The sequence below is a fragment of the Mus musculus genome, chromosome 7 (genome assembly GCF_000001635.26).
Source record: "Mus musculus strain C57BL/6J chromosome 7, GRCm38.p6 C57BL/6J".
NCBI classification, from domain to species: Eukaryota; Metazoa; Chordata; class Mammalia; order Rodentia; family Muridae; genus Mus; species Mus musculus.
In genome coordinates, this window is record NC_000073.6 from 120,956,070 (window position 1) to 120,982,362 (window position 26,293).

General features: G+C 43.3%; 1 protein-coding gene across 2 annotated transcripts; it reads right to left on the reverse strand.

Annotated features, from left to right (window-relative positions):
• Positions 1-966: 966 nt before the first annotated feature.
• Positions 967-26,243, reverse strand: Cdr2 (cerebellar degeneration-related 2). Of its 2 annotated transcripts, none has more exons than NM_007672.2 (5): positions 25,908-26,243; positions 14,257-14,369; positions 4,441-4,589; positions 4,023-4,187; positions 967-2,728 (listed from the first exon to the last, which is right to left on the reverse strand). In NM_007672.2, exons 1-5 carry the CDS (start codon positions 25,981-25,983, stop codon positions 1,864-1,866), a joined length of 1,368 nt encoding a protein of 455 aa, NP_031698.2. In that variant the 5' UTR covers positions 25,984-26,243; the 3' UTR covers positions 967-1,863. The 2 variants fall into 2 exon arrangements, with proteins under 2 accessions (NP_031698.2, NP_001341915.1); NM_001354986.1 differs by having other exon boundaries at positions 971-2,728; positions 4,023-4,212.
• Between the last annotated feature and the right edge of the window lie 50 nt (positions 26,244-26,293).

The window sequence follows — 26,293 nt, forward strand, 5'->3', positions numbered from 1 at the left end:
GGAGTTTTAGGTTAGCCACAGCTTTAAAGTTGAAATTAAATTTTTACATTTTGTGTTTGTGAGCACGTATGTAGAGGCATGTGAGTGCCACTGGTGTGGAGGTCTCTTCCACTATGTGGGTTCTGGGGACTGAAGTCAGATCCTTTGCCTCACTGGTATAAAACAGAATTCAAAAGCACATCTAATTTAGAGCCAATACTCGTCTTAACACTTAACTAGTGTTACTATTTTGTGTGTCAATGTATGTGCAGGCCCAAGGCTGACATTGAGTTGACTTCCACTATCACTACTCTTTTAGAAAAAAAAAAGTTGTTTGTACATGCTCCAGGTCAGAAACATCACAGACCCTGTAGCTGGAGTTATAGGCAGTGGTGTGGTGCCCGATATGGCTGCTGGGAACCAAACTCAGGCCTTCTTAACCAATGAACAATTCCTTGAGACACTGCTCCGGCCTTTACTCACTGAACTTGGAGCTTACAGATTGGCTAGGGCCGTGAGTCCTTGGGATCTGCAGGTGTTTGCCTCCACAGTGCTGAGGTGGTTGTGTGTGTGCCCACCACGCTTGTTATCTTTTGCATGGGTGCTGTTGAGTGAACCCTGGTCTTAGTGCTTGTACAACAAGCACCTTACATAACTGAGCCATTGTCCTAGCCCAATAGTGAAACACTGAAAAGTACTTTCACCATGATTATCTGATCAGAAGCTCTAACAATCAACGAGTTAGGTGCTATGAATTCAGAACTAAGCCAGACACTTCTGAAATAGTGAAAATAATTGTGGAAAATGTTTTCAGTCATAATATTTAGCAACATTGGTAGAATTTGTGTTAAGTTATACAGTCCCAAAGATTTCTTTCTTAAAAACAAAAACCAAGGGGAAATCCCTTCCAAATTCCCTTGAGCAGTCTACTGGGGGAGAGCCAGCTGGTTTCAAACTTAAAACTTAAAAACAACAGACGTAGACCCATTTGTTCACATTCATAGATAGCTTTATTCAGCCTTTAGAAAAATATACACAACAATCAGAACCATGGTTCTCTTAAATAGATTTAAATTAAAGGTGTGAAAGTGAGAGGAAGGTTGTTTCCACAGTCAGAAGATCAATACTGTGTAAGGGAGTCGACAGGAATCGCTGCAGGTCTGGGAAGGGTTAAGACCTGAGGGGAAGGAAGCAGCTTGTGCCTGCCAAGTGGCCAGTGCAGATCACACCTAGGAGAGTTCTCTAGTTTCCATCTGAAAAGACAATTACTATGACATGCCTAGCTTTGAGTAAAACAGCTGAATGCTGGGCATACAAACAGGCGTTAAGCCAAGACTTGCCATTTCAAATGGTATTAATTCGAATTTGGATATATCAGGATCTGCCTGTCAGTCAGCATTCAAGTGCTAGCAGATGCAATAAAACTTCAGGGGCTTAAGGAGCTTGTTAATGTCATCCATTTCAGATTAGATCTTGCTTTCTCAACATCCTTCTGAATGTTAGTGTTTGTGAAAGTACTTTAGTTAGGCAGTCCTTGGAGTTCCAAGTAGTCTGAGATGCTATGAAAGCAACAGCCTTAGTTCTGTTCCAATTCTGTTCTTTACCCTACACTGTTAGGTACTTCAGCCTACTCCCAAGTACATGGCTCTCCCTCTACTGCTTCTGGGGCTTTTCCTGGAAATCAGTGTACCAACCAGCGGCCAGTGTATCGTGAGATTTCCTAGGGACCTTGGAGTCAACATTCTCTGTCACCTCTTTTCCTGCTTTTGCCAACTAAGCAAAGCAACGAGGCAGGTGTCATTAGCAACGTCAAGCTTTGGAGACTGCACTTACATGTCTGAAGGGGAGGCAAGTGAGCGAAAACAAGCAGTTACAACTGGAGTCTCAGTACGAGTAAGAGGAGAGAGAAGGGTATTTTGTTCTCTGTTCATCTATTTCCTGCTTTGTTTTCTTGATGCAACTAAATATCTCCTTAAATAGTGCTTTGTATTCTGGAGGTGTAGTGGTGGGGGAACTGATGGACTCTGGGCTTACAGGGGTGGGTTCCCAGCCACTGGCCCCCGCCTCAGACTGCGTGACCAGTCCTGTCAGGTCCCTAGTCAGTAGTCTAGAGGTCTGCACAGCCTTGTGTGACAGTGAGTCCTGCTCCTGCTGGCACTTCTTCAGTAGCTCTTCATACTTCACTTTCAGGGCACTGTACTGAGTGTCCACTTCATGCAGAAGGGAGATGCCCCTCTGCTTCACAGCCTTAGCCCTCCTGATGCAAGTGTCCTCATGGTCCTTCACGATGTCATCCCCTGCCAAACTGCTGAGCGCCGTCTCACTGCTGCTTCGTTTGAGTGGTTTTCTAGGTGCTTCTGGAGCAGCCAGGAACATTTCCTCCAGCAGACTCTGGCTAGGCTCCTTGAAAGGAACAAACAGAGAGTCGGGCACCAGCTTCTCCACACCATTCACAAAAGGATGCTCTGCCTGCAGCATCTGCCGCATCTCAGCCACCTCTGCCTCCAACTCCAGGGCCCGGGCTCGGTAGGCATCTGTGGCCCCCAGCTGCTGCTCCAGCTCACTGTTCTCCTTCAGCACCACTTTATACTCTGCCTCCACGCTCACTCGCTTCTTCCTCTCTAGACTTAGCTGGGCCTGCAACATCGTCACTGCCTTTTTCAGGTGCTCATTTTCTTCTTCATCAGGGCTCTGTTGGCTCTGCAAGGAAGTGATCTTCTCAGCGAACACGTGGTCATACACAAAGTGTCTGTGAGGAAACATGGGATATATAAAGGTCAGCTGAGACTGCAGAGGAGGCTGCTTTTCAACTAAGTCGTTTAAAAGCTGTGACATCAATTTTTAGCCCATTCCATACTACAAGCAGTGGCTACATGAAACTGTATGAGGCTGGTGAATTCTTGAAAGCAAATACAGGTTTTGTGGTTGACTTTTCCCCCAACAGTAAAAGTAGTACAGAAAACGCATGCCAAGGCCAGCAGAAAGATAGCTGCTTACTAGGAAATATAATGGACAGAAATTCTTATCAATAGTTGGAGATCACTATCAGCTGGGTGGTGGTCTTAGAACCTGGAGTTCACACCATCGGTTTTGAAAATTGTTGGTCTGCTGCCTGGACCTATGGAATTTTAAATGTTTTCCATAACGTGAAACCAAGGTTAAGGAACACAGTGTTTGGACCTTTAACCTGGGCTACCCATCAGAACCACTGGGGCAGCTTAATGGTCACATCTAGAAATTCTGACCTGAGGAGAGTTAGTATCTGCTCTAAGAAAACATGCACAGTGCCAGATGCACACATGTCATCTCAGCAGCACGTGGGAGGTGAAGGCCAGCTGGGCCGAATGAGACCTTATCTCAAAACCCCAAAATCGCCATAGGAAATGTGAGAGACATGAACTGGCCTCTCTTCTATTCAGTCCGAGGCAGCTTGTACCTATCTGTGTGTCTTGGTTATGGAGCATCTAACTCTCCATTAGAATGAAGGGTTTTGAGGACATAGAACATGTCCATTTTAGCCATCATTCCTGGATGTAATATGTGTTAAGTAAGCATTATTAAAGACTTAAAACCAAAACTATAAACTATAGAGTCATTTCTTTAGGAAAAAATACTTTTCTTCTTCTCATTTGGGACAAGGTCTCCGTGTAGTCCTAGCTGTCCTGACCTTGCCATGTTCTGGACTTGATCGTGCAGAGTCTGCCTCTGCTTCCTGAGTGCTGGAATTAGAGGCATGAGCTACCAAACCCAGCTTCCAAAGTTTCCACCTTTTCCTTCATTCTAAAGTGAAATACAACTCCCAAATCTGTACTACGGTGGAAGTATTACTAATTTTAAACTAATATTTAACAAATTAAAATGAAAAGAAAAGAAAGAAAAACTTTTCACAAAGTTACTGACACCCATGAACTCTCACTGCTACGTTTAGGTTCAGGGGCTCTGCTACCCACTGGTGTCTGACACGTTCCATCTATGTAACCCACAATATGTCAGTGACATGGGATGCTCCCAGTGTGCAAATCCACAGCAAGGAAGGCGCTTACTGGCGGAGGTCATACAGCTCTTTCAGACAGGAGAAGCTGGGTGCTGGTTTCTCCTGGTCACATGCCTTCTGCCTCCCTCTTCCTTGGCTGGAAGACTTCAGCTCCTCCACTTGGCTCTGCAGGTGATCAATGTTGGTTTGCAGGCATTCAATTGTTTCTGTCAGGCTATGAATAAAGCAGAAGCCGGTCGCTGCTTGTCAAAATAAATTAAGATCAAAACCAATGAAAGGGATTAGGTGTGAGCCACTCAAACTTGGCTTTCTTAATTGGAAAGGACTTACAGTTAATCCTCCTTCTCCCCCCACCTCCCCCCAAAAAAACCCTTATCCTAGACTGCCCAACCTTCTACAGGCACATTCTACTTCAAATTATCCTAACCCCTTTGTAGATTGTCCCCTGTAACAGTTAGAAAGTCTACCTGAGGATTTTCTGCTGTGAGGCCTTGCTCTCAGCAACTAGCTTCTGGTTGGTTTCTTCCAGTTCTCTTGCTGTGACATCTAACTGCTCATAAACTTTCGCATGCTGCTCATTCATTTGCCGTAGAAGCTCCACCTGCTTGGTCAGGTACTGTAAAAGAGGAGTCAGATCAGGTCACAGAGCAGATGAGATAACCTGCACACTTAACACCAATTCTATGGTTCTCCAACACCAACTAAAGCCAGGTGAGGGCGCCGGGCTTCACCTGTGGGCTCAGCACCCGCCTGGCATGGGGATGTGTTTGCCAGCCCAAAAGCTCCACAGCCTTAGAGTTTTGTCAAAGGCTTTGATAACTAAAGTTGCCTGATGCTCTGCCCACATATCTCCTGGCTAGCTAATAATGTGGGCCTCTCGTCATCCTATTACTCTGGACAACAATGGTTTTAGAAGACTTTTTAAGAAGCCAGGATTCAGGGACAAAGACCAAAAGTGAATTTTTTTTTTTTTTTTTTTTTTTTTACTATACTGTTGTCATCAGCTTACTTAATGGAAAAGAGAATATTAAATCCCAACAAAACTACCTTGTTTTAATAATAAAATCAGCACAAGCTATTTTCAATGTGCTTAGCTCCATTAATACTTCCCAAAACTCTGACATTCCATGAGTCTAGACTACTTTTACGAACGATATGCTTAATATTCAAAAGGAAAACCCAAAAGGAAATATGATAATCCCTCACGAAAACTTGGAAAACATGATAAAAGTTTAAGCACTGTGTCTAACAGAGGCTGGAGAGATGGCAGTGGTGAAGAGCCCTTGTTCTTATAGAGGACATGACGACCCACTGCCAGCATCCAACCCACAGATTACCACCTCTCTTAGCTCCAGTTCCAGGGGATCTGCTCCTTCCAACTTCTGCAGGCGTCAGGCACGCACACAAGTGCATGTACACACATTCAGGCAAAACAGTCATACAGATACAAATAATAAATCTTTAAAAAGCAAAAAAGGTTAAAATATATGTTTAACCAAAAGGAAAAAGGAAGGAAAAGCTTAAAGTAGAGGATTTTGATGGGTTTTTTGCTTGAAAAAAAAAAAATCAATCTTTTTTTCCTGAATGAGGCATTTTAGACAAAACTAGTGAAAAATACATTAATTTTACCAGGTACTTTAATATATATCAAAATCTTGTTACCTCTTTCTACAGGAATGTTATCTCTATTATCCTTACTCTTGAGATACTTAGCAGGTTATTTATTTTGGTCCTGCTAAGACTGCTTTCTGAAGATGGAGGATAAGCGCAGTCTTAATACCACAGCTAGGTCACCCGGCCCCTCCATCCCATTCCTACCTGGACACACTAAAGCGGAGCATATTCCAAACACAACACGCCCATTCCTCTGGACACAACCAGAAGAGAGGGAGAGGGGGGTTTGGAGTATAACCATATGGTAGCAGCAGATTTGACTTTACAAACACTCCTGAAACCAGCTCCTCAAGTACCACCAGAGCCAAGTGACCTTTGTTTTTTGAGAAAACGTCTGCTATCTATCCCAGGCATGCTGGCTCTGACCTTTGGCCCTCCTGACTCAGCTTCCTAGTACTGGGACTACAGGTGTGCAACCCTTGCACTGGCTTTCAACAGTCTTCTTTCAAGAAACAGAGCTAACTGATATTCAGTGATCCAATGTAGCCCCTTTCAGATTCTTATATCAGTGGCCATGCACAGAGCTAACAACCTCTTTTTAACTCTTTAACTTTCTCATACGAATCTCAGGGCCAAAAGTGTTCTGAAAATTTCTTTGAATTAACACCACCATCACTATTCCCAAACAAAACATGTTTTTAACACCCCTGTGAGGTCTGGGCAGCACTGATACTTTGGCATCAAAAAGTGTGAATATTACAAACAGCCTCAAATCAATTCAAGATTCGCTGATAACAAATAAATTTGCTGTAAACTTTATGGGGAAGACCTCAGTCGACTGTCTGGGGTTCAGAAGTGGTAAGCCATTGTAGTGTTAGAAACTGCCAAACTGACATGTTAAGTAAGCAAAGTTAGACAGACACAGCATGGGATCTAGGGAAATCCACTTATTCTTTGCTGCCTGAACCTTCACAAGTTTCTCATGATCCCTTGTGAAAACTAACCACTCAACTTCTGACAGGAAACTACTTCAGACCTGTGGAAGAAAGCTTTTGGTTCTGCCCTTGGCTCATCCACAGGAATGTATTTAATTTCTTAGGACTACTGGACTGGGTCCAGTGCTTAGTTAGGGTAAGCAGAATATATATGATTAGGGTGGCAAGATGGCTCAGTGGTAAGGGCACTTGCTGCCAAGCCTGATGACCAGATTTTAATTTCAAGAGCTCACACCGTGGAAGAGAGAGCACTAACTCCTGTAAACTGTCCTCTGACCTCCACAGACTTGCTGTCCCACATTTGCATATTCACACACACAGACACACACTCACTCAAAATAAATGCATATATACTATAAACATTTTTAAGACAGTTTATAATTTATATCAGGTCCTAAGTATTCTTTGGGTTTGATGCACAATAACCTTAAAAAAGGCAAACGTATAAACAGGTACAAATTATTTACAAAGAGACTATTCCTACATCCTCTACATGGGACGGATCTGTCCCACAGGGAACATATGAAAAGTCAGTTTACGAATGGAGTCTTTTAGTGAGGTCAAGACCAGAGCTATATGGAGGAAGTGGTACGCCAGCTCACAGGACAGGCTTGAAGGCCCTTTGACATTGCGAATTTTTCTATGATTTCCTCATCAGGACCTCATGAGGCTATAAAGATTACTATATATACAACCAGGATATGTGGCTTCAGACTATGTGTTGTTTTTGGCTTAAGGACGGTTAAGAAACAGATGCAGGAAAGCTGTGTGCCCTCCATGTTTATCCCTCCCTATCTGTCAGGCAGAATGAAAGCTAACCACTGAGCACAATTTCAGACTCTTCTGGGCCAGGAGTCAGCACCAGAGGAATCCAACCCAAAAGCTTTACTAGTTTTTATCTACTTGTCCTCCACTAAGTTGCCACACTTAGAGTCCAAGTCCTTTTCCTCCATCTAATCCCTGCTCCAAGAATATACTGTTCTGCATTACAGTGTATGTGTTAGGCAGGATTCTCTAGAGTCACAGAACTTATGGACTGTCTGTATATATTAAGGGAATTTATTGGAATGACTTACAGTCTGCAGTCCAACTAACCCAACAGTGGGCAACTGTGAATGGGAAGTCTAAGAGTCTAGGAGTTGCTCAGACTCATAGGCTGGGTTGTTTCAGCTGGTCTTCTTATAAGACGGAATCCTGAAGGAGTAGGTTCCAACAGATGAACTGGCAGGGAACTGTAACAGGCAAAAAGAACAAACCCTTCCTCCTTTTTCTATTGCCCGTATCTCAGCCTCCTGCAGAAGGTATGGCCTAGATTAAAGGTGTATACCACTACACCTGGACCTAAGCTTTTCTCTAGTTGGAACTTACTCTGTCCCAGGCTGGCCTTGAATTCAGAGATCTGCTTGTCTCTGTCTCCTGGGATTAAAGCCATGTACCTCCTTGTCTGAGCTTAAGATTTTCATGGCCGCTATGCCTCAAGATCCAGATCAAAAGCATTCGTCATCCAACACTTAGAGGATCAAAAGCCTGTGTCTTCAAGCCTTAAGTTCTGGATCACAGGTGTGCCCTCCATTTCTAGATTGTAGTTCATTTCAGACGTAGTGAGGCTGCCAACCAGGAATATCTATCTCCGTGTGTAAGATAAACTCCAAAGCCACCTCTTAAGAGAATCACTCACTTGAGTATCTCTGATGTATGAATATCAAAATACACCTTTTACTCCTGTTAAACTGTCCTCTTACATATGCATTTATTTACATGAAGGTTAATATACAGAGTCCACTCTGGTATCTGACAAATGATCAAAGTGTTCAGGAAGAGGTAGCTACTGTCATCTTTATTTAGAATTAGTTTTTAAACTTTGTATATGCAATGCTAAGATTCACCTGAAAGACAATTGCAGGGACCTAGATGGTTTGTCCTCATCCCCACATATGAAATGCATTTGTCAGAGGACTTGCTCTTGTCTACACAGCACCTTGCCCTCATTCCTCTCAAGGCAACAACAGAACAATCAACTCACAATTCTTGACTGTCACTGTCACTCTCTTTCTGGGAAGGAATGGTTATTGTTCTCTATGTAGCCCATTTCTGACATATTTTAGTAAGGATTACAATTTAGCTAAATATCTATTTCAAGACCTCTGTTCACAGCAGCTAGGTTCAGTACCACAGAATTCAGAGTGCAAATGTCAAGTACGGTTTAGTTTGAAAGCTTCTGTGATGGGCTTGGCTATAGACCTCCTGAGAAAAGCCTACTAACCACTAATTTCCACTTAGATTCCCTATTTCCCATGGCCCCAACGTTATCCTCAGAAACCTGGAGGGGAGATACTTACAATACACACCACACACTGCATGGGTCCCAAGTTAAGCCTCTTTAAAAAAAATTGTCATCTTAGGCTTGTGGCCAACACACAGGAAGTAAGTCAACATGCAAATGGGCCACTAAAAACCTACGTAAAGAGCCTCTTATTTACTATGTAAAAATCTGTGACAAAAACACAACGAAGCCATTGAAGAACCCGTGATATCTTAGCCTGAGAGGACTTGGTCTTGAGGATAACCCAAGAATGCTAAGGAGCTTGTTTTTTCACATGGTAGGAGTTTAGTTTAATTAAGTTAAGCTGAAATTAATCAGAAAAGCCATTCAGTCTTCAATATCAGTCACAAATAACCTATAAGGAGTGTCACCTGGTCAGCAACTTCAAGAAAAACTACTGGCTTCTAAGTAAGTACGCAAGTTTAGCTTTGGGCTCTAAATTCGTACTTTTTCTTCACTTTGTATAGAAGGAAAAAGGTTATCTTTCCCACCCATTCACCTCGAAGTCCATACATGGACCCATTTTCTCAATTCAGAATCTGTTATATTGAATAGGGGAAAAAGAGTTCCAAAAAAATAAATAAATAAATAAATAAACAAAACAAAACAAAAAAGACAAAGAAAACATCAATGGGGAATTTGGGATTGGCAGCAAAATAGACAAAAATCCTAACCTATGGCAAGAACATCTGGCTTGGAAGACAATTCAGTTGGAAAATGCTTGCTTTGCAAACCTGAGGACCTGAGTTCAGACCCCAGAACTCATGGTTTAAAAAAACAAAAGGATCCAGGCATAATGGCCACACCTTTAATCCCAGCCCTGGGGAGACAGAAGCAAGTGGATCTCTGAGTTGAGGTCAGCCTGGTCTACATAGGGAGTTCCAGGCCAGCCATGGCTATATATAGAGATCCTGTCTCAAAAAGCAAAACAAAAATGGAAATTTGGCTTCCCAGCAGTGTGAGTACTATTCTTTAATCAAAGATTACAGCCAAGTCTTTCAAACTTTGTGCAAAAATAACCTTTAATAACAGTGAAGAAATAATTCCTAATAAATGATGAAAAGTATATTTCCCCTAATTACAGTAATATATTTACCATAGGACATACAGGGTTGGATAGGAGAAATATGAAAATAAAGGCCACATATTAAAAGCATACCAAGTAGGCTTTTGTGCGTATGTGTAGCATATGTGTGTGTGGAGGCCAGAGCTGATACGAGATGTCTGCCTTTTATTTTTTTTGCGACAGGGTCTCTCTCTGAACCTGGAGTTCACCCATAGACTATACTGGTTCTTGGGGATCCACCTGTCTGCTGCCACTGTATTACAGACATATGCCATCATACTTGGCTTTTATGTGGGTGTGGGGGGTCCAAACCTATGTTTTTATGTTTGCACGGCAACCACGTTACCAACCGAGCCATCTCCTCAGCCCTAGCTTGCCCACTAAATCAACAGAATTTTGTTTTTAGAATTAAGACTTTTCCACTACAAATATTCTGTCAAATGAATAAATAATGATGTGGTAATTACACAAGTCCAAAACATATCATTCCCATGATCTCACCTTCCCTTCAGAGCATCCTGTACCAATGCAGTGCTGACATTTGTCACTATTCCAAGCGAAGCAGACAGATCTGAGAGGTGATTTACATGGCTATCTATTTGCAAATTCACAGCCCAAAAGTCTCTGAATACAAAGGCCAGTGCTCCCTCTGCCCCTCTACAAGTCTGCCCAGTCTACAAGAATCCCACACTTAAGTGCTCAGAACAATTTTTTTTGTTTTGTTTTTTGGTTTTTCGAGACAGGGTTTCTCTGTATAGCCCTGGCTGTCCTGGAACTCACTCTGTAGACCAGGCTGGCCTCGAACTCAGAAATCCACCTGCCTCTGCCTCCCGAGTGCTGGGATTAAAGGCATGCACCACCACGCCCAGTGCTCAGAACCTTGAAACTGCTCTCTGGCACCAAACAGGCATGCAGAGCACTTACATACATGCAGGTAAAACACTCATACACAGCTGGGCTATGTGGCCCATGCCTTTAATCCTGGCCCTCAGAAGTTAGAGGCAGTTAGGTCTCTGTGAGTTTGAGGCCAGCCTGGTTTACATACTGAGTCCCAGAGAATCAGAACTACATATTAAGACCCTGTCTTAAAAACAATAAAATACACATATGTAAGTAAAAATTAAAAAAAAAAAAAAAGCTGGCATGGCGTGTACACCTGTAATCCCAGTTCTGGGGACAAAGACAGGAAGATTCCCTGGGCTTACTTCATTGGTAAGCTCCAGGTTAAGTGAGAGACATTTTGGAAAGCAATAGGGAAAAATATTTCACCTCAATCTTCGGTGCTGGCATGTGTGCCTACACCCACACCCACACCCACACACACACACACTCACAAACTTACTCACACCTCATTCCCTCTATTCCCAAGAAGGAATGAATTCTTGCAAAATGGGATGCTGTGAAGTGGAACCACTTTAATAAGCATGTATAACTCCTGTCGGGACAATGCACACGTGTAAAAGCAACAAAGTAGCTAGAACACATGGCTGTAGGAAAGATCTGGTCAAATCCCATTACCCTCCATAGCCTCCCGCTCCCATCCAGGACCTGAAAACAAACAAGCAAATGAGAGCTACTTTCCTCTGTACTCTTTAATAACTTAGATGTGTAGGGCGGCCACTGGCAACCCAGCCTAAAAACCTGTTTGATCCCTGGAACCCAAATATGAGGAGGAGATTCTACAAGTTATCCTCTGACCTCCAGACACCCAGGTGTGTGTGTGTGTATACACGTATACATATACAAATGTAGGTTAATAATAAATGTAATTTAAAAACTGGGTGTTCAAATCAGTACTCAGACAAGCCACAGGCCTTTCTGAAGCCAGTAAAACCACTACTTCAATAGCTTACTCAACTTTTTAAAAAAAATTGAGGGCTTGAGAGATGGCTCAGCAGCTTAGAGTACTTGTTGCTACATGAGGACCAGACTTCAATTCCCAGCACTGACATGTCGGCACACATTGTCTATAACTCCAGTTCCATAGAATCTGATGCTCTCTTCTGGTTCCCATGGGCACCAGGCAGAAACATGATGCGTAGACATGCAGAAAAAACACCCATACACATAAAATTTTACAAATCATAATAAAACTTTAGAAATGTGTGTGTGACTAAGTCTCAACTATGTAGTCCTGGTTAGCCTACTGGTACCCACTATGCAGACCAGGCTGGCCTTGAACTCACAGAGATCTGCCCATCTCTGCCTCCTAAGTGGAGGGATTAAAATCATGCCCTATTACACCAGCTCAATTTTCTTTAAAACAAACAAACAAACAAACAAACATGTTCTAAATTTTCATTTATGGATTGTCTGGGGTATGCGTGTGTGTATTGTCTGGGGTGTGTGTGGATCATCTGGGGAGGTTGTGGATCGTCTGGGTGTATGGATCTTCTTGGGGGGTGTGAATACCATGGCACAAATGTGGAGTCAGAGGACAACTTGAAGGAGTCAGTTTTCCCCTCCCATTCTAAGTCCTGAGTAAAGTCATCTTGGTAGCCATTTTTAAACATCAAAAACAATACTTCAATTACTGATCATCTTTTACAATGACTGTTTGAAATGCACTAATAGCCTCTGGAAGAATACTTGGCATTAGTATTATAATCAGTCCTTGGAAGCTGAACCATCATGGCACCTTTAGTTCTAGCACTTGGGAGGCAGAGGCAAATAGATCTCTGCAAATCTGAGGCCAGCCTGGTCTACATGGTGAGTTCTAGGATAGCCAGGACCACATGGTGAGACCTGTCTCAATACCCGACCCCCGACCCCCGCCCCCGTGTTCTTCATAGTAAGTCTTAGAGACTTCCTCCTCCTGTTCTCACCAGCTGACCAGTATCCCTCATCCCCGATCAGTATTTTGTTCAACAATGGTTTCAACTCATTTTAGATCTCTCTGGGAGATGGGGTAAATGCTGACTTTTTGGTTCTTAATCATAACTGTTTTTCTTTCTCTATCTTTTTCAATTTTCAAGACAGGGTTTCTCTATGTAGCCCTGGGTGTCCTGGAACTTACTCTGTGGATCAGGCTGGCCTCAAACTCACAGGCCCACCTGCTTCAGTTTGGGTGCTGACGATTAAAGGTACGCATTACCACACCTGCCTTATTGTTTTTGTAAATTAGAAAACAACAACACTCCCACTCCATGTTTTAATTACTTGTCTAGTGAGGAAAACTGTCAATAAAATTTTGAAAAGTTTAGGACCCCGGAGACTTAGGGACAGAGCGTGTATTCAGCACTCGAAATCCACAGAAGCAAATGAAACCGAAGTAAAAGTTAGGTTAAAATTTGCACAAGTCACTACACTCATGTGAAGTTCAAACAGAGGCTAATCCAGGGTGTCTGGGTGGGGTGCTGGTTACTGGGGTAGTGAGTGAATGACTGATAATGTTTTCACTCCTTATCTGAGTGTAGGCTGCACCGGTATGTTTACTTCACAAAAATTTGTAAAGGCTGAGGCAGGAGACTGAGTCTCAAACCGACCCAGATTGCAGAACAACACTTCCTGTCTCAAATAAATAACAAGAATTTGACTAATTCTTTAAGTTTAAGCACAGGTCGTTAAAATAAATTATAAAATCAAATACTGCATCAAAACAAACCTTCCTACCTAACTCTAAATATGGAATGGTGTTTAGTTGGAAGGAGGGAGGTGCCACCAAAGAAGAGTATGCAGGGAATGTCAATAGTCTGGGCAGTTCTCTCCCCAAACTGGGGGGTGGCGGTGGGGGGGCTGGGCTGCACAGTCCTGTTCTGCATGTGCTTTCCGCATGTGTTTCTGCATGCACTTTCTGCATGTGCTTTCCCGCATGTGTTTCCCGCATGTCTTTCCGCATGTGCTTTCCCGCATGTGTTTCAGCATGTGCATGCTTTCCACATGTGTTTCTGCACGTGCTTTCTGCATGTGCATGCTTTCTGCATGTGTTTCTGCATGTGCGTGCTTTCCTGTATACCTTCCATGTTGCATAACTAATTTTATTACTAAAAGAAAAAGAAACTTAAAAAACTAAGTACAACTTCATAGCATTTGCTTTACACACTGGCAAATACTAGATTGTTTACTTTTACACACTTTACCAAGGTTGAAGAGAAAACTATTTTTAATCAGAGCATACTTACCTACTAGGCACATCTAAAGAAAGTGTCTTTGGTGGTTCAATTTCTCAAAAAAGACTACTTCCAAGTTGAATACTATTTCTAGCTGCAAGTGCTATTTTAGAGGTCGATGACAACAGCAGAGAGCCACACATCAGAGGATGTACCTCTCCCACTGAATAAATTACCTCGATTTCCTGTAACTGCTCCTGATTGGTTGTGTACATCTGCTGAAGAGAATCTTCCAACTCTGTGTTCCGATCCAGTAGCGTCTTTCCAAGTTCAGCAGCAAGCTGGAGATCTGGCACAACAAACAACTCTTAGGACGCAGCAAGTCCAATGAGCTCACTTCAATTTTTATATAACTCAGTTCTTAAAGTAAATGAAGCAAGCCCCACACATGCAAGTCAGGTCCCAGTAGAACGCAGAATGACCTAAAAGAAATCCGAGTCCTACTTAAAATTCAGTTGACCTGGGGCCTGCTAGCAGGTGAAGGACTCTCTCATGCACCCTGTCAGACATAAAAGACAGTAGTCTATTTCATAGAGATGTGGGCATTATTTCAGAAATGACCATTCAGTCTTACAATTCCAAATAGTCTTTTGGTAAAAGACTTATTCAAATCCTGACATTGTGCTTTTGAGATGAATCCTTGAGCCAAAGAGATAGGCCTCTTAGCAGCCTCCAAAATTTCTAGCAAGCTACTGTGAACACAACTGGCAAAGCAAAGTTTGTTGTCTGGACTCCTTTAAATTGTTTCCTTTGAATTTGTGTGTGTGTGTGTGTGTGTGTGTGTGTGTGTGTGTGTGTGTCTATGAGAGTTTATGTACCGCTGAAGGTCAGAAGCAACACTGGACCCCATGGAACTGGGGTGACATGTGGTTGTGACCTATTGATGTGAGTGCTAAGAACCTACTCCAGATCCTCCACAAAAGCAGGCCATGCTCTTAATGACTGAGCTCTCTCTCCAACCCCCTATATCCTAGACTCTCAGGGCAGCTAAACATTAATGCCAGTGGTGAGATACTTGTTTCACACACAAGTCTGTCTCTCCCAACCCCAATTCCTATCACATCTTTTTTGTTCTTCTTCTTTTTTTTTTTTTTCCGTTTTGTTTAGTTTTTTGTTTTTTTAAGGCAAGGTTTCTCTGTGAGGCCTGACTGTCCTGGAACTCACTTTGTAGACAAGGCTGGCCTCGATCTGCCTGTCTCTGCCTCCTGAGTGCTAGGATTAAAGGCATGTACCACTGCCACACAGCCCTATCACAGCTTTTAAGCAAAGCAGCAATATGGTTTTGTTTCATACTTCCCTTAAACATGGGGCCAGGCGCTATTGTATTCCAGCCCTGCTCCTCTTGCCCCCACTGTCCTGGGAAGTCACAGCAATTCTCCTTCACCTTCCCACATGCTATGATTACAAGTAGGAGTCACCGCATCTGGCTTCTCGGTTTTAAAGCTTATTTATCAATTACCTTCTTAGACATATGTGCAAGCAAGACAGGTTTTGTTATATTACAATCCCAGGAATAGAAACTTAGTAATAACAGAAAAAGAAACACAAAACAATAATAGTGGCAATGTAAACACCCTGACAGGATAGATATCTCAAGAGACACCTGTGCCCTGTCCCCCAAATAATTAAAATCTCCCCCAGGAGCCCCCTACCAGAGGAAAGGCTGTGTTCCATACAGTTCTGACTGACAACTTATCAGCCCACCCAATAGGACAGACCAGAGCTGAAACAACATAGGCAGGACCTCACCTTGATCAGCACTGCTTAGTTATATAAACCTCCTGTTCTCTAGTCACCTACACCTCATGTTAGTAATCCCTTAAATGGACATGGGGATGTAGGCCTCTCATATTTGTTCCTCTTCCCAGGATAGCCATGTTAAATAAATCTTTTGTTTTTCACTATCATCTGTCTCTCTCTTTCTTTCTTTCATTTATGTTTTCTTTTTGGTTTTTTGAGGCAGGGTTTCTCTGTATAGCCCTGTCTTGGAATTTACTCTGAAGACCAGGCTGGCCCCGAACGCAGAAATCCGCCTGCCTCTGCCTCCCAATCATCTGTCTCTTTAATGGTGTACTGAAGATAGGTGACTGAGCTTAGCTTGCTGGGGTTGCCAGAGGACAAGGCTTTTACTTTAAAAATCCCAGCAATTATGGTGACACAGGTAAATGAAACAATTGTCATGTAGTGCATTTTATGGGCCAACTCTATGATATACAGTGGGAAATGTAATGACTTCAAGGCAAGGAAGGTATAAGACCCAGATCTGATTAACATTTTCTAGAAGTGATTTTAAATGTTTTCATTTTTATTATTGTTAATTGTGTGTGTTTCTGTCTGTGTGTGTGTATGTGTAAATGAGTGCAGATGCCCACAGAGGCCAGAGTCGGAATTACAGGTGGTTGTAGGCTGCCTCATGTGGGTGCTGGAAACTGAACTTTGGCTCTCTGAAAGAACAGTATGTACTGGCTGGTTTTGTGTGTCAACTTGACACAGCTGGAGTTATCACAGAGAAGGAGCCTCCCTTGAGGAAATGCCTCCATGAGATCCAGCTGTAAGACATTTTCTCAATTAGTGATCAAGTGGGGAGGGCCTAGCCCATTGTGGGTGGTGCCATCCCTGGGCCGGGTTCTTGGGTTCTATAAGAAAGCAAGCTGAACAAGCCAGGGGAAGCAAGCCAGTAACATGCCCCCATGGCCTCTGCCTCAGCTCCTGCTTTCTGATATGCTTGAGTTCCAGTCCTGACTTCCTTGGTGATGAATAGCAATGTGGACCTGCAAGCTGAATAAACCCTTTCTCCTCCCCAACTTGCTTCTTGATCATGTTTTTTTGTGCAGGAATAGAAACCCTGACTAAGACACAATACATGCTCTTAACTGCTAAACCATCTTCCTAGCCCCCATATGGTGATTGTGAAGGTCTCTAAACTTAATTGTCTTGTTTTGAGAAACAATTATTCTGTTAGTATCAGATTGTAACTATCAAATGGAATAATACAGAATGGTCTTTGCAAGCTAAGTTGCAATATACAAAGTATTTCTAGCAGGCCATTGGTTTAAAGATGTCTGTTGGTAGGCACTATTCTAAACTCTGGCTACAAGAACAGAATGGGTGAAGTTCCTACTTTGTTGACTTTCCTAAGCTACTAAGGGAAGCTAGAGGACACATAAACACTGAATCTTCAAATGTGATAGCATCATCACCGCCCAAATGGTGCTTTGAAATTGTATTCTCTCTCTCTCTCTCTCTCTCTCTCTCTCTCTCTCTCTCACACACACACACACACACAATGAGAGAGAGAGAGAGAGAGAGAGAGAGAGAGATACACACATTCAGGAAGATCAGATTATGCTTTGGGTACTGGGGAATATAAGGAATTCAGATTTTAGGAATCCGTGAGCTTACGGCCTATGGGAGAGAGCAGGTTATATACACCAAGTACTTGGAAGACCATGTAAAGCAAGGAAGATGTATGGAGGAGTTTGGATGAGAGAGGCTAAACTACAGACGATGCTACAATAAAGATGTAAAGAAGCTGAGGAAGTGTACATCTGAGGGAACAGAACTCCAGGCAGAGGCAAGGCAAGTGCCAGGTCCCTGGGAGGAATCCTGAGTGAAACTATTAAGGAAGCCATGCTGAAGCAGAGTAGGACATAGAGAGAAATCAGAGGGACTCCAAGGTAGGCCAGCTCGTGCAGGACTAAACTAGAGAGATCAAGCACCACTTTGTACGCCAGAGTAGATGGAGAGACTAGGGAGGCTTGGCAGGCCAGTTGTGGCTGCCACACAAACACATGGAATGAGATACGGAGCACAGTGAGAGGACACTGTAAGCAGGAGTGAGAAAGGACGGTGGCTCAGACCAGATGCTGGCGATGGAGAAGAGCAACAGACTTCAACATGACTAGAAAGTAAAGGCTGAAAGGATTTGTTGATTAATTGGATACTAACTATAAGGGCAAAAAGTTAAATTATGTAAGGAGGAATCTAATTTTAGCTATGGCTTGAAAGATGGGAAGTCACCATGGAAGAGCCAGGAAATAACTTATCATAATCTATAGCCTGGCAAAGAGCCAGGAGGAAGAAAGCAGAAGAGAGTGGAGCCAGTTGAAATGGGAGAAGCAGCCAAAGAGCAATCACATAAGATTGTTACAAGCCACGGCGGAGACATTTTAAACTGTATTCTATGTGATGGTAAATTACTTCAGCTACTGGAATACAAATATGTATCATGAAATATAGTCATCCAACAACATAATTAGTATTGTGCTGGGTGGGGGAGGGGTGGGAACAAAGCAACAAACCCGGTCCAGCTCAGCTCCAAACACAGACACTTTTCCTGTGGGTCTTCATTATGTGTTTACCTTCCCCAGCTCTTCCCAGACCCTCCCAGGACTGGAGAGAAGCAAAAGGAGAAACAAGTAACAGTAAAGGCCATTTGGAAAACCATGTGGACATCTACTGTAGAAGCTTAAATATATGTGTACATAACACACACACACAAGGAATATAAACGGAGTCATCAAATAATAGGGGAGACAATGCCCTAACTAGACATCTTATGCCATCAAGTAAAACCCAGAGTACCAAGCTTGGGTTGCATCTTGCTGAGAACTTGACCAAAGCGGTTCCCTGGAAGCCCCCAAACATCACAACCTATTGGTTGCTTTCCACCACCGATTGGTAAGGCACTATTGGTAAAGACAACAAAAAGGTAGTGCTGGTAACCTAGCTAGAAGCTCTACTCCTAATGATCCTGTGATGTTGGAAGGTACTTTGGACGTTAATTACTAGCTACAAACCCTGGACCTACAACAGTGGCCTGCTTGCAAGATATACTGCTGCAATATTAGAACAATGTTATGGGAGCAGCCAACCACTTTTTTTTTTTAATTACTAGATTTAAGATCCATTCCATGAGCTAGAACCTATACGTTATACTGTTAAAGTGTGTCACTGTAGGCTTTTCTACCTGCCTCTTTGTTCCCTGAAATTACGACTCTCTGAAACTTCTTAAATATGAATAAACACCTAGGCCCAAAGCTTTGGCCTGTTTCCTGACTAGCTCATGACTTAATTACCCATTTACTCTATTCTAAGTACTGCTGCATGGGTACCTCTCCTCTGCGTTAGGGAGTACCTCCATGCCCGACTCTTTCCTAGAATTCCCTCTCTCTCCTGGATATCCCACCTACTAATCCTGTCTCAACTCATTGGCCACAGGCTTTTTATTGACAGGTGATGCTTCCACACACTATGTGAAGATTCTCTCTACAAAAGTGGCCAAAAACCTGAGGCTACTGGACCGTGGGCCTGAGAAACTTAATGATGTTCTTTCTTGAAATGAAGGCCCCACTGTTGACCAGGCTGACCTCTAATTGAAAACCTTCTTGTTCATCCTGCCAAGCAGCTGAGATTAAACTATATGAACCACAAATCCAGCATCATAAAATTTACAAATTTATCACTATGTACCTTACAAATTTATCACTATTTAAAAATGAAACTGTAGTGATCGATAGTTGCTAAAATGTGTTCTTAAATTTTAATAATATTAAAAATACATGTTACTGTTATATTAAGGCCAGTAAAGAAGTCAAATTCCATCTTGTATTCACAAGCTAAAACCTTTTTCAACAACCAGTAACATTTAAGAGACATTAATCTTGATATGTTTCTATAGGATATAAAACCTAACTTTTTCAGATGAGACAACCTGAAGGACAAAACTATTAAAGTACTCAGCGAAACACACATGGTGAGTCACAGTCAGAAACCAAAGGTTCTAACTCACGTCACCAGGACTCTTCATCATCTACCTCTGCAGTGTTTTCTTCTCGCATCACTAGAACCTTGCACACAAGGCAAGTGCTCCAAAGTACCATCCCTAGCCCCCTCCCCCTTCTCCTTCATCAAGAGTCTCACGACATAACTCAGGATGGTCTTAAATCCAATCTTTCTGCCTCACATCAGCTGGAATTACAGGCATGTGCCCTCCCACCCCCCTATGCCTAGCTGTGAAGTAGATTGTTTTTCTCCCTTCTTCATTGCTGGGGCTCAAACACTGGACTCTGTTACATTTTAAGCAAGCACTTAACCACTGAACTAAATGCTCAAACCCATGTCTGCATAGTTTCAAGGCCGAGGAAAGATTTGTGCACATACATAAGGGGGAGATTACAGTGCTCCCTAGTCTGGGCTTTAGTCACCTGTGAGTGACAGCAAGAGAAATGAGGAGTTCAGACATTTGGGTGTTTCTGGCCAGCTCAGCCAGTGAAACATCTCCACACAGCCAGATTACTAACTTTTTTCACTGAATGAAAAATAACTATAATTGAACAAGGTCTCAGCACTTTGGAGCAGAAACAGGAAGATTGCCACAAGTTCAAAGCCACACACAGATACATAGTCATGTATGTATGTACGTATATATGTATGTTATGTATGTCACACATCGGTAAGCAAAACTAGGGAACAAAAGGGACTAATAGGGGGTGGGAGGACCAAAGGGTGAATGGCAGATAATGGAGAGAATAGTCTCATCATGCACTATATACTCATTATGAGAATGTTTGTATACAACACAGTACCATATGCAATTAATATACATAATGGAATATATATAAAAAACAGAATAAAAAACAATTCTCACAAAATAAAGGCCACTTCTCACTGATTTCAAAAAAATAAAACTAAAACCAAACTAAGCCAATTGAATCTACAAAAACTTTTGAGCTGAAACTTCTTCAGAATCAAGGCCTGAGCTCCTCACCATCTCCATTCAGTTCTGAGCTGTTTTTGCCAATTACAACAGCCAGCAGCATCTTTCCTGCTACTGTAGAGGTCAAATCTAGCCTCTTTGTTGTTGTTGTTGTTTCCCATTAGCCAACAACAAATAAAATTCGAGACTCATCTTCATCTCAGTCCTTAGTTCCAGTTAAACAGAGTCTGCACCAGGCTCAGTAACCTGACGCTTCAGTCTCTTGAATATTTCATGGAGTGTTTAGAACTCTAGCAAGTCAAAGCGTAACTACAAGAATGCGCCCATGAAGTCACACTGTATAATAGGATATTACTTCATCTGTTAGTGTAAAAACACCCGACTGTTTCAGTCTTTAAAACACATCATTTCCTCTTGTGTAGCATCTGGCCTCCATAACCAAAAGGAGCCAAAAGCTGGCAGGAAGCCCAAGAAGCGTTTCTAAGTAATTGGCGGAGGGGACAGGAGAATGCTGAATGTCCTTTAATTTTACTTTTTAATTAACACACAAAAGGGAAGGAAATCTTACACGTCCAAAGCTTTGCACACCTGTGTATCTATTACAATTAGGACTTCCATTGTCTTTTCTAAATCCTACTGAACTGGCCTGGCTTAGACAGTCACTATAAATATCATAGATTTACTGTGTATCAGTGATCTATTAATTCTTTTACCAACCAGTCTTGGCAGGTAAAAATTTTTTTCTTTAATGCTAAGGATCTCATATACAAAAGCAAGGCCTCTACCACTGAGTTATTCCATCCTGAGCCCTATTATGCTCTACCTTCAGTGTAAGCTGCTAGCTTTGAATAATATTCACTCAGCCTTGCACTTGGGCAAAAACGTTAGCAATAGTAGCTGACTGCTATTTTTTTTAAAAGATCTTTCTTCCAGAATGTATTACAGTCTTTTTATTTTACTATTTTACTTGTTTCTTAAACATGAACAACTAAAAACGCTGAGGATAGTCTTCTATTAATTGTAATCTGCAGCAGTAATTCAAGAAGGCTGAAAGCTGAAAGCTTTTCCTATTACAAAGACAAATGCGTCATCCGGTGACATTCGTAGTCAATGTCTGGTGCCAACATTACTCTAATTGAGAACACAGACACACACAACCTCAACATAAACATACACACACATACAAAAACCAACAGTGTCAGTTTTAATGACCCTCTAAACAATGATTCAGCGATTAAGTGCACATTAGAAATTCAGGGATGAGCTCATGTGAAACTTAGAAAGACCTACTCAGCTCGCAAAGGGCTTTCAGTATTCCTTTAAACTCCCACTTCATTTGGTGATCCATACACCTGTGACGCAAACCCTTGTCCCAAAGGTTGCAAAGCTCCCTCTGCCAGTGACAACTGCACCGGCAGCGGGTCTGAAGGAAAGCCGGTCTTTGAAGCTCTTCCACCTTGTTCTTGGGGGCACACTTCAAAGCAAGCGCCATCATTACCTACATAGAAGGCTCCTGCTGTCCCAGAAAAGACTGTGCCCAGAGATTACTGTCAGTATTCTTAGCGTGCCAACTCAGTCCTCTAACAAACGGCTCCTCACCAAAGCCTCTCCACCTCTTTGTGGCTTTACACCTAACAAGAGACCAGAGCTGACTGAGGTAAGAATGGCTTTGTTACTCTGACTAGAAAGGAAGGCCCTAACATTTAACACAGTTTGTCCATTTAAATAACGGCAACTACTACTAGATGAAAAGAATGTAAAACTCTTAAAGCTTTAGAGTCCCCCCCCCCCCACCTTTTTAAAGACATGTTCTCACTATATAACCTGGGCTAGCCTAGAGCTTCCAGTGTAGGCCAGGCTGCCCTTGAATTCAGATCCACCTGGAAAGGTGTGTACCACCACACCTGCCACTATGCTCAGCTGGATTTGTGGGTTTTTTTTTTTTTTTCTCCTTTTGGTAAGTTGTTTTATGAAGCAAGCCATAGGGCTGGAGAGATGGCTCAGGTTAAGTGCACTGGCTGCTCTTGTAGAGAACCTGGGCTCAGTTCCCACCCACATGGTGGATTACTTGCCTACAACTCCAGTGGGACACGGATATACATGCAGGCAAAACACATACATAAAGAGTAAAATAAGGAAATCTTTAATTCCAGCGCTTGGGAGGCAGAGGCAGGCAGATTTCTGAGTTTGAGGTCAGCCTGGTCTACAAAGTGAGTTCCAGGCCAGCCAGGGCTACACAGAGAAACCCTGTCTCAAAACAAAACAAAACAAAACAAAACAAACAAACAAAAAGACCTGGGTTCAGTGAGTGGGTAAGAGCACTGGCCATTATGCCTGATAACCTGAGTTCAGCTGCCAGGACCACATGGAGGAACGAGAACCGACCCACACAAGTCTTCCTCTGGCTTCCATATACACCCGGGCTGGTTTTGTGTCAATTTGATACACAATATAGTACTATCATCAGAGAGGAGAGCGCCAAAATTGAGAAACTATCTCTACATGACTGGGTTGTACATTAGCCCATAGGGTTTTTTCTTAATCAGTGACTGATGTGGGAGGGCCCAGCCTATTGTGGGAGGCTTGTTTAGTCTTAAACAAGTCTCACTATTTTTGTAAAGCATTTTATTTTAGGCCATCTATCTAATACAAATCTACATAAGTTAATAAAGAAGATCATAAAGAACACATGATAAAATCCGACTAGAGTTCCTTAATCTACACAGAGACAGAGCTGTTCGCAAACTCCTTAGCAGCAAGTGCTGAAGGTGTCCCATTTATTTACTCGCATCTCCAGATGTCTCTATGAGTAGATTCATGAACAGCATCCCATTGAGTGGGAGTCCTGCCTCCCTAATAGCTGGCTACAAGTGGTGCCACTGCCTACATTAATACCTAGGTTAGAAAAAAGCCAGTATGTTCTTGAGAAACAACTGTAAACTCTGTTCAAAGGTAGTTCTTCTAGGCTGGCTCTGGGGTACACTGCTTACGTGGCACGCACGGAGGGCCTAGGGTCAATCCCAGCACACCAAACCATTTAACATGTAAGTCAACAAAATGGGGAAAAGATGCTCAAAAGAGCAGCCATCATTCTTTCATGGGCATATTAATGAGCTAGCAGGATTTCATATCTTCCATTTGTACTTTATATGGCTACTTATGATGCAGAAGCCATGGCAAAGTCCACTGTGATAACAGCTATGAAAGCCTCTGGAAAGTAGAGAAGAAGTTCCAAATGGAAATCAACAGTAAATTAGCCCAGAGGTTAGGGTTTGTTAGACTTGAAGATGTGACACCTTCATCTGGATCAGAAGTTAAGAGTGCCACACATAGCACCAAACGTATTTTGTTTACCACTCAGTAGACCGAGATAGTACAACTGCTGGTTCCTGATAACCTCCTGGAGACGGGGGTTTGGCTGTTGGGTAGACTAGGGCTCTGGATTGAGGAGAGCTGAAAACGTTAATCTTGTGTGAGAGCCTCAGTTCAGGTCAACAAATACTAAATTAAGTTTCTATTATGATGTGTTATATATGATGTTAGACATGGGAGACTGGCCAGTCCTTGAAGGTTTTGGATTCTTCTTAAATATGGCAAAGAAAAAACTCTTGCTTGGATTATATGAATTGCTTTCATAGAAGCAATCGCACGATGGTTGCTTCAGTCCTCAAGTATCAAAGTAGGTCATCAATCCTTATGGGGCAAATCTCAAGTAGGCTAAATGTCTAACAAATTTGTCTTGTGGACATGGAGAAATGTGATGGCAAATCGGCATTGTAACTGCTAGTCAGCTTCAATTATAGCAGTACAGGGATCTATGTGGGCTTAGGTCATTTCACATTAAGAAATCAAGACAGACAGGATTAAAAAAACCAAAAAAACAAAAACAAAAAAAAAAACAAAAAAACAAAAAACAAATTAGCATCTCTCCAAAGAGCTACCTGTTTTCTTTTTCTAAGTATGGATCATTCAAGCCCGAATTTTTCCCCCATCAGATTCAGTTGAATTGTGAACAAGAGGCGGTGTTTAGTAGCCAACTCAAAAGAGATATTAATTTTCCCAAAAAGTTTGGAGTGGAGATCATTATACAGAATAGCACAAAGGATTCCTGCGGATCCCTCAGCATGGTGGTTAACAATGTCTACTCTGGGGTCTGCCGTGAATACCTAGTCTCCCCAACAGTATCTTCTTCAGCCAGAGGTACCTACTGCAGCACCTTATGCTATTGGGAGAATTAAAGGAGCCTACCAGGGTGTTGAGGGCCGGCCTATCAGTGTCCCCAAACACAAAATCCTGCTATGAATGTACAAGAAAATGGGCCACTGGCTTCAGACTGGGGGCACTCTTGAGATTGTCTCTGGAGATGCCCCGATGCAAGAAAACCAAGGCAGGATTATTTTTAATTGAAAACCCGAAAGAAAGATAAGCGCATGATAAGAGCTGCCCTCGAATAATTTCATTTAGCCCCCGATGAACGATGGCTAAGTAATAAATTAAAACACAAAACAAAACAGTTTAATACCCAACTGAGTAAGCTGTAAACTGGGATGCTAAGAAACTGAACAGTGTCTACAGGCTCCTCATACTCGGCTTTAGGGAATCCACCTAAATCTTTTAGCCTCTGCTTTCTGGAAAACGGGACAAAAAAAAAAAAATTTACTCTCACAGAGAGATGGCGCGGGTACCGCACAGCAGCACTGCCCTCCCACCACCTGCAGCGGCTTTGCAGACTCTGCGGACCATGAAAGGCGATGTGGGGCAGGCAGGGCAGCACGACCCGGACCCAGGCCAGCAGCTCGCCTCTAGAGCAGGACAAGCTGGTCCACTCCTGCCCACCTCAGAGGTCCATCCGCTCATACCCGGCAAGCGCTTTCTTAAAGCACCGAGCATCAGCCTGTGTGGCGCACCCGCAGGGCCGTGGGCCGCGCGCGCTTGCTCTCTGCGGTCGGGATGGGCGGATCCGTTGCCAGGTGAGGGCAAGAAGCACCGGGCCGCGGCATCCCAAACCTCCAGCCTAAGGAACTTTCTAGCACTTTCCACACCTGCCACCCCCGGACTCCCACCCCAACAATCCCGCCCCCCCCTCCCGACCGGCGACCTCGCCCTCACCTTGCTGGAGGTCCCGGTGGTCGTACCACGGCTCATCCTCCATCTCGAACTCCTCCACTAGGTTATCTGCCAGCATGTCGCCGGGGACGTCCGGGGGCAGCGGGCTCTGCCGCCGCCCTGCCGTTTCGGCCGCTGCCCCGGGCTCTCCCCCGGCCCCGCCGCCCTCAGCCAGAGCCACCCTGGGGCGGGACACGCAGGTCCCGCAGCAGCTCTCGCCGCTATCCCGCGCCGCCCAAAGGCCGGCGCCCTAGCGAGCGCGCCCCGGGTGGCGCCGGGAGCCGGCTCCTCACGCCTGCTGCCCGGCCCAACGTGGCACTTTGGCAGAACCCTCCCAAAGCCGGGGAGACGATTCAAACCCGGGAGGCACCTTGACCAATCACGAATGA

Bases quoted from the DNA above. Each gene is read 5' to 3' on its own strand.
- Cdr2 (NM_007672.2), bottom strand. From the start codon at position 25,983: ATGCTGGCAGATAACCTAGTGGAGGAGTTCGAGATGGAGGATGAGCCG. The intron at 4,590-14,256 runs GTAATTTATTCA...CCTCTTTTACAG, and splicing joins AGCAGTTACAGGAAATCGAG to TACCTGACCAAGCAGGTGGA. The intron at 2,729-4,022 runs GTAAGCGCCTTC...GTTTCCTCACAG, and splicing joins GAGCTGTATGACCTCCGCCA to ACACTTTGTGTATGACCACG.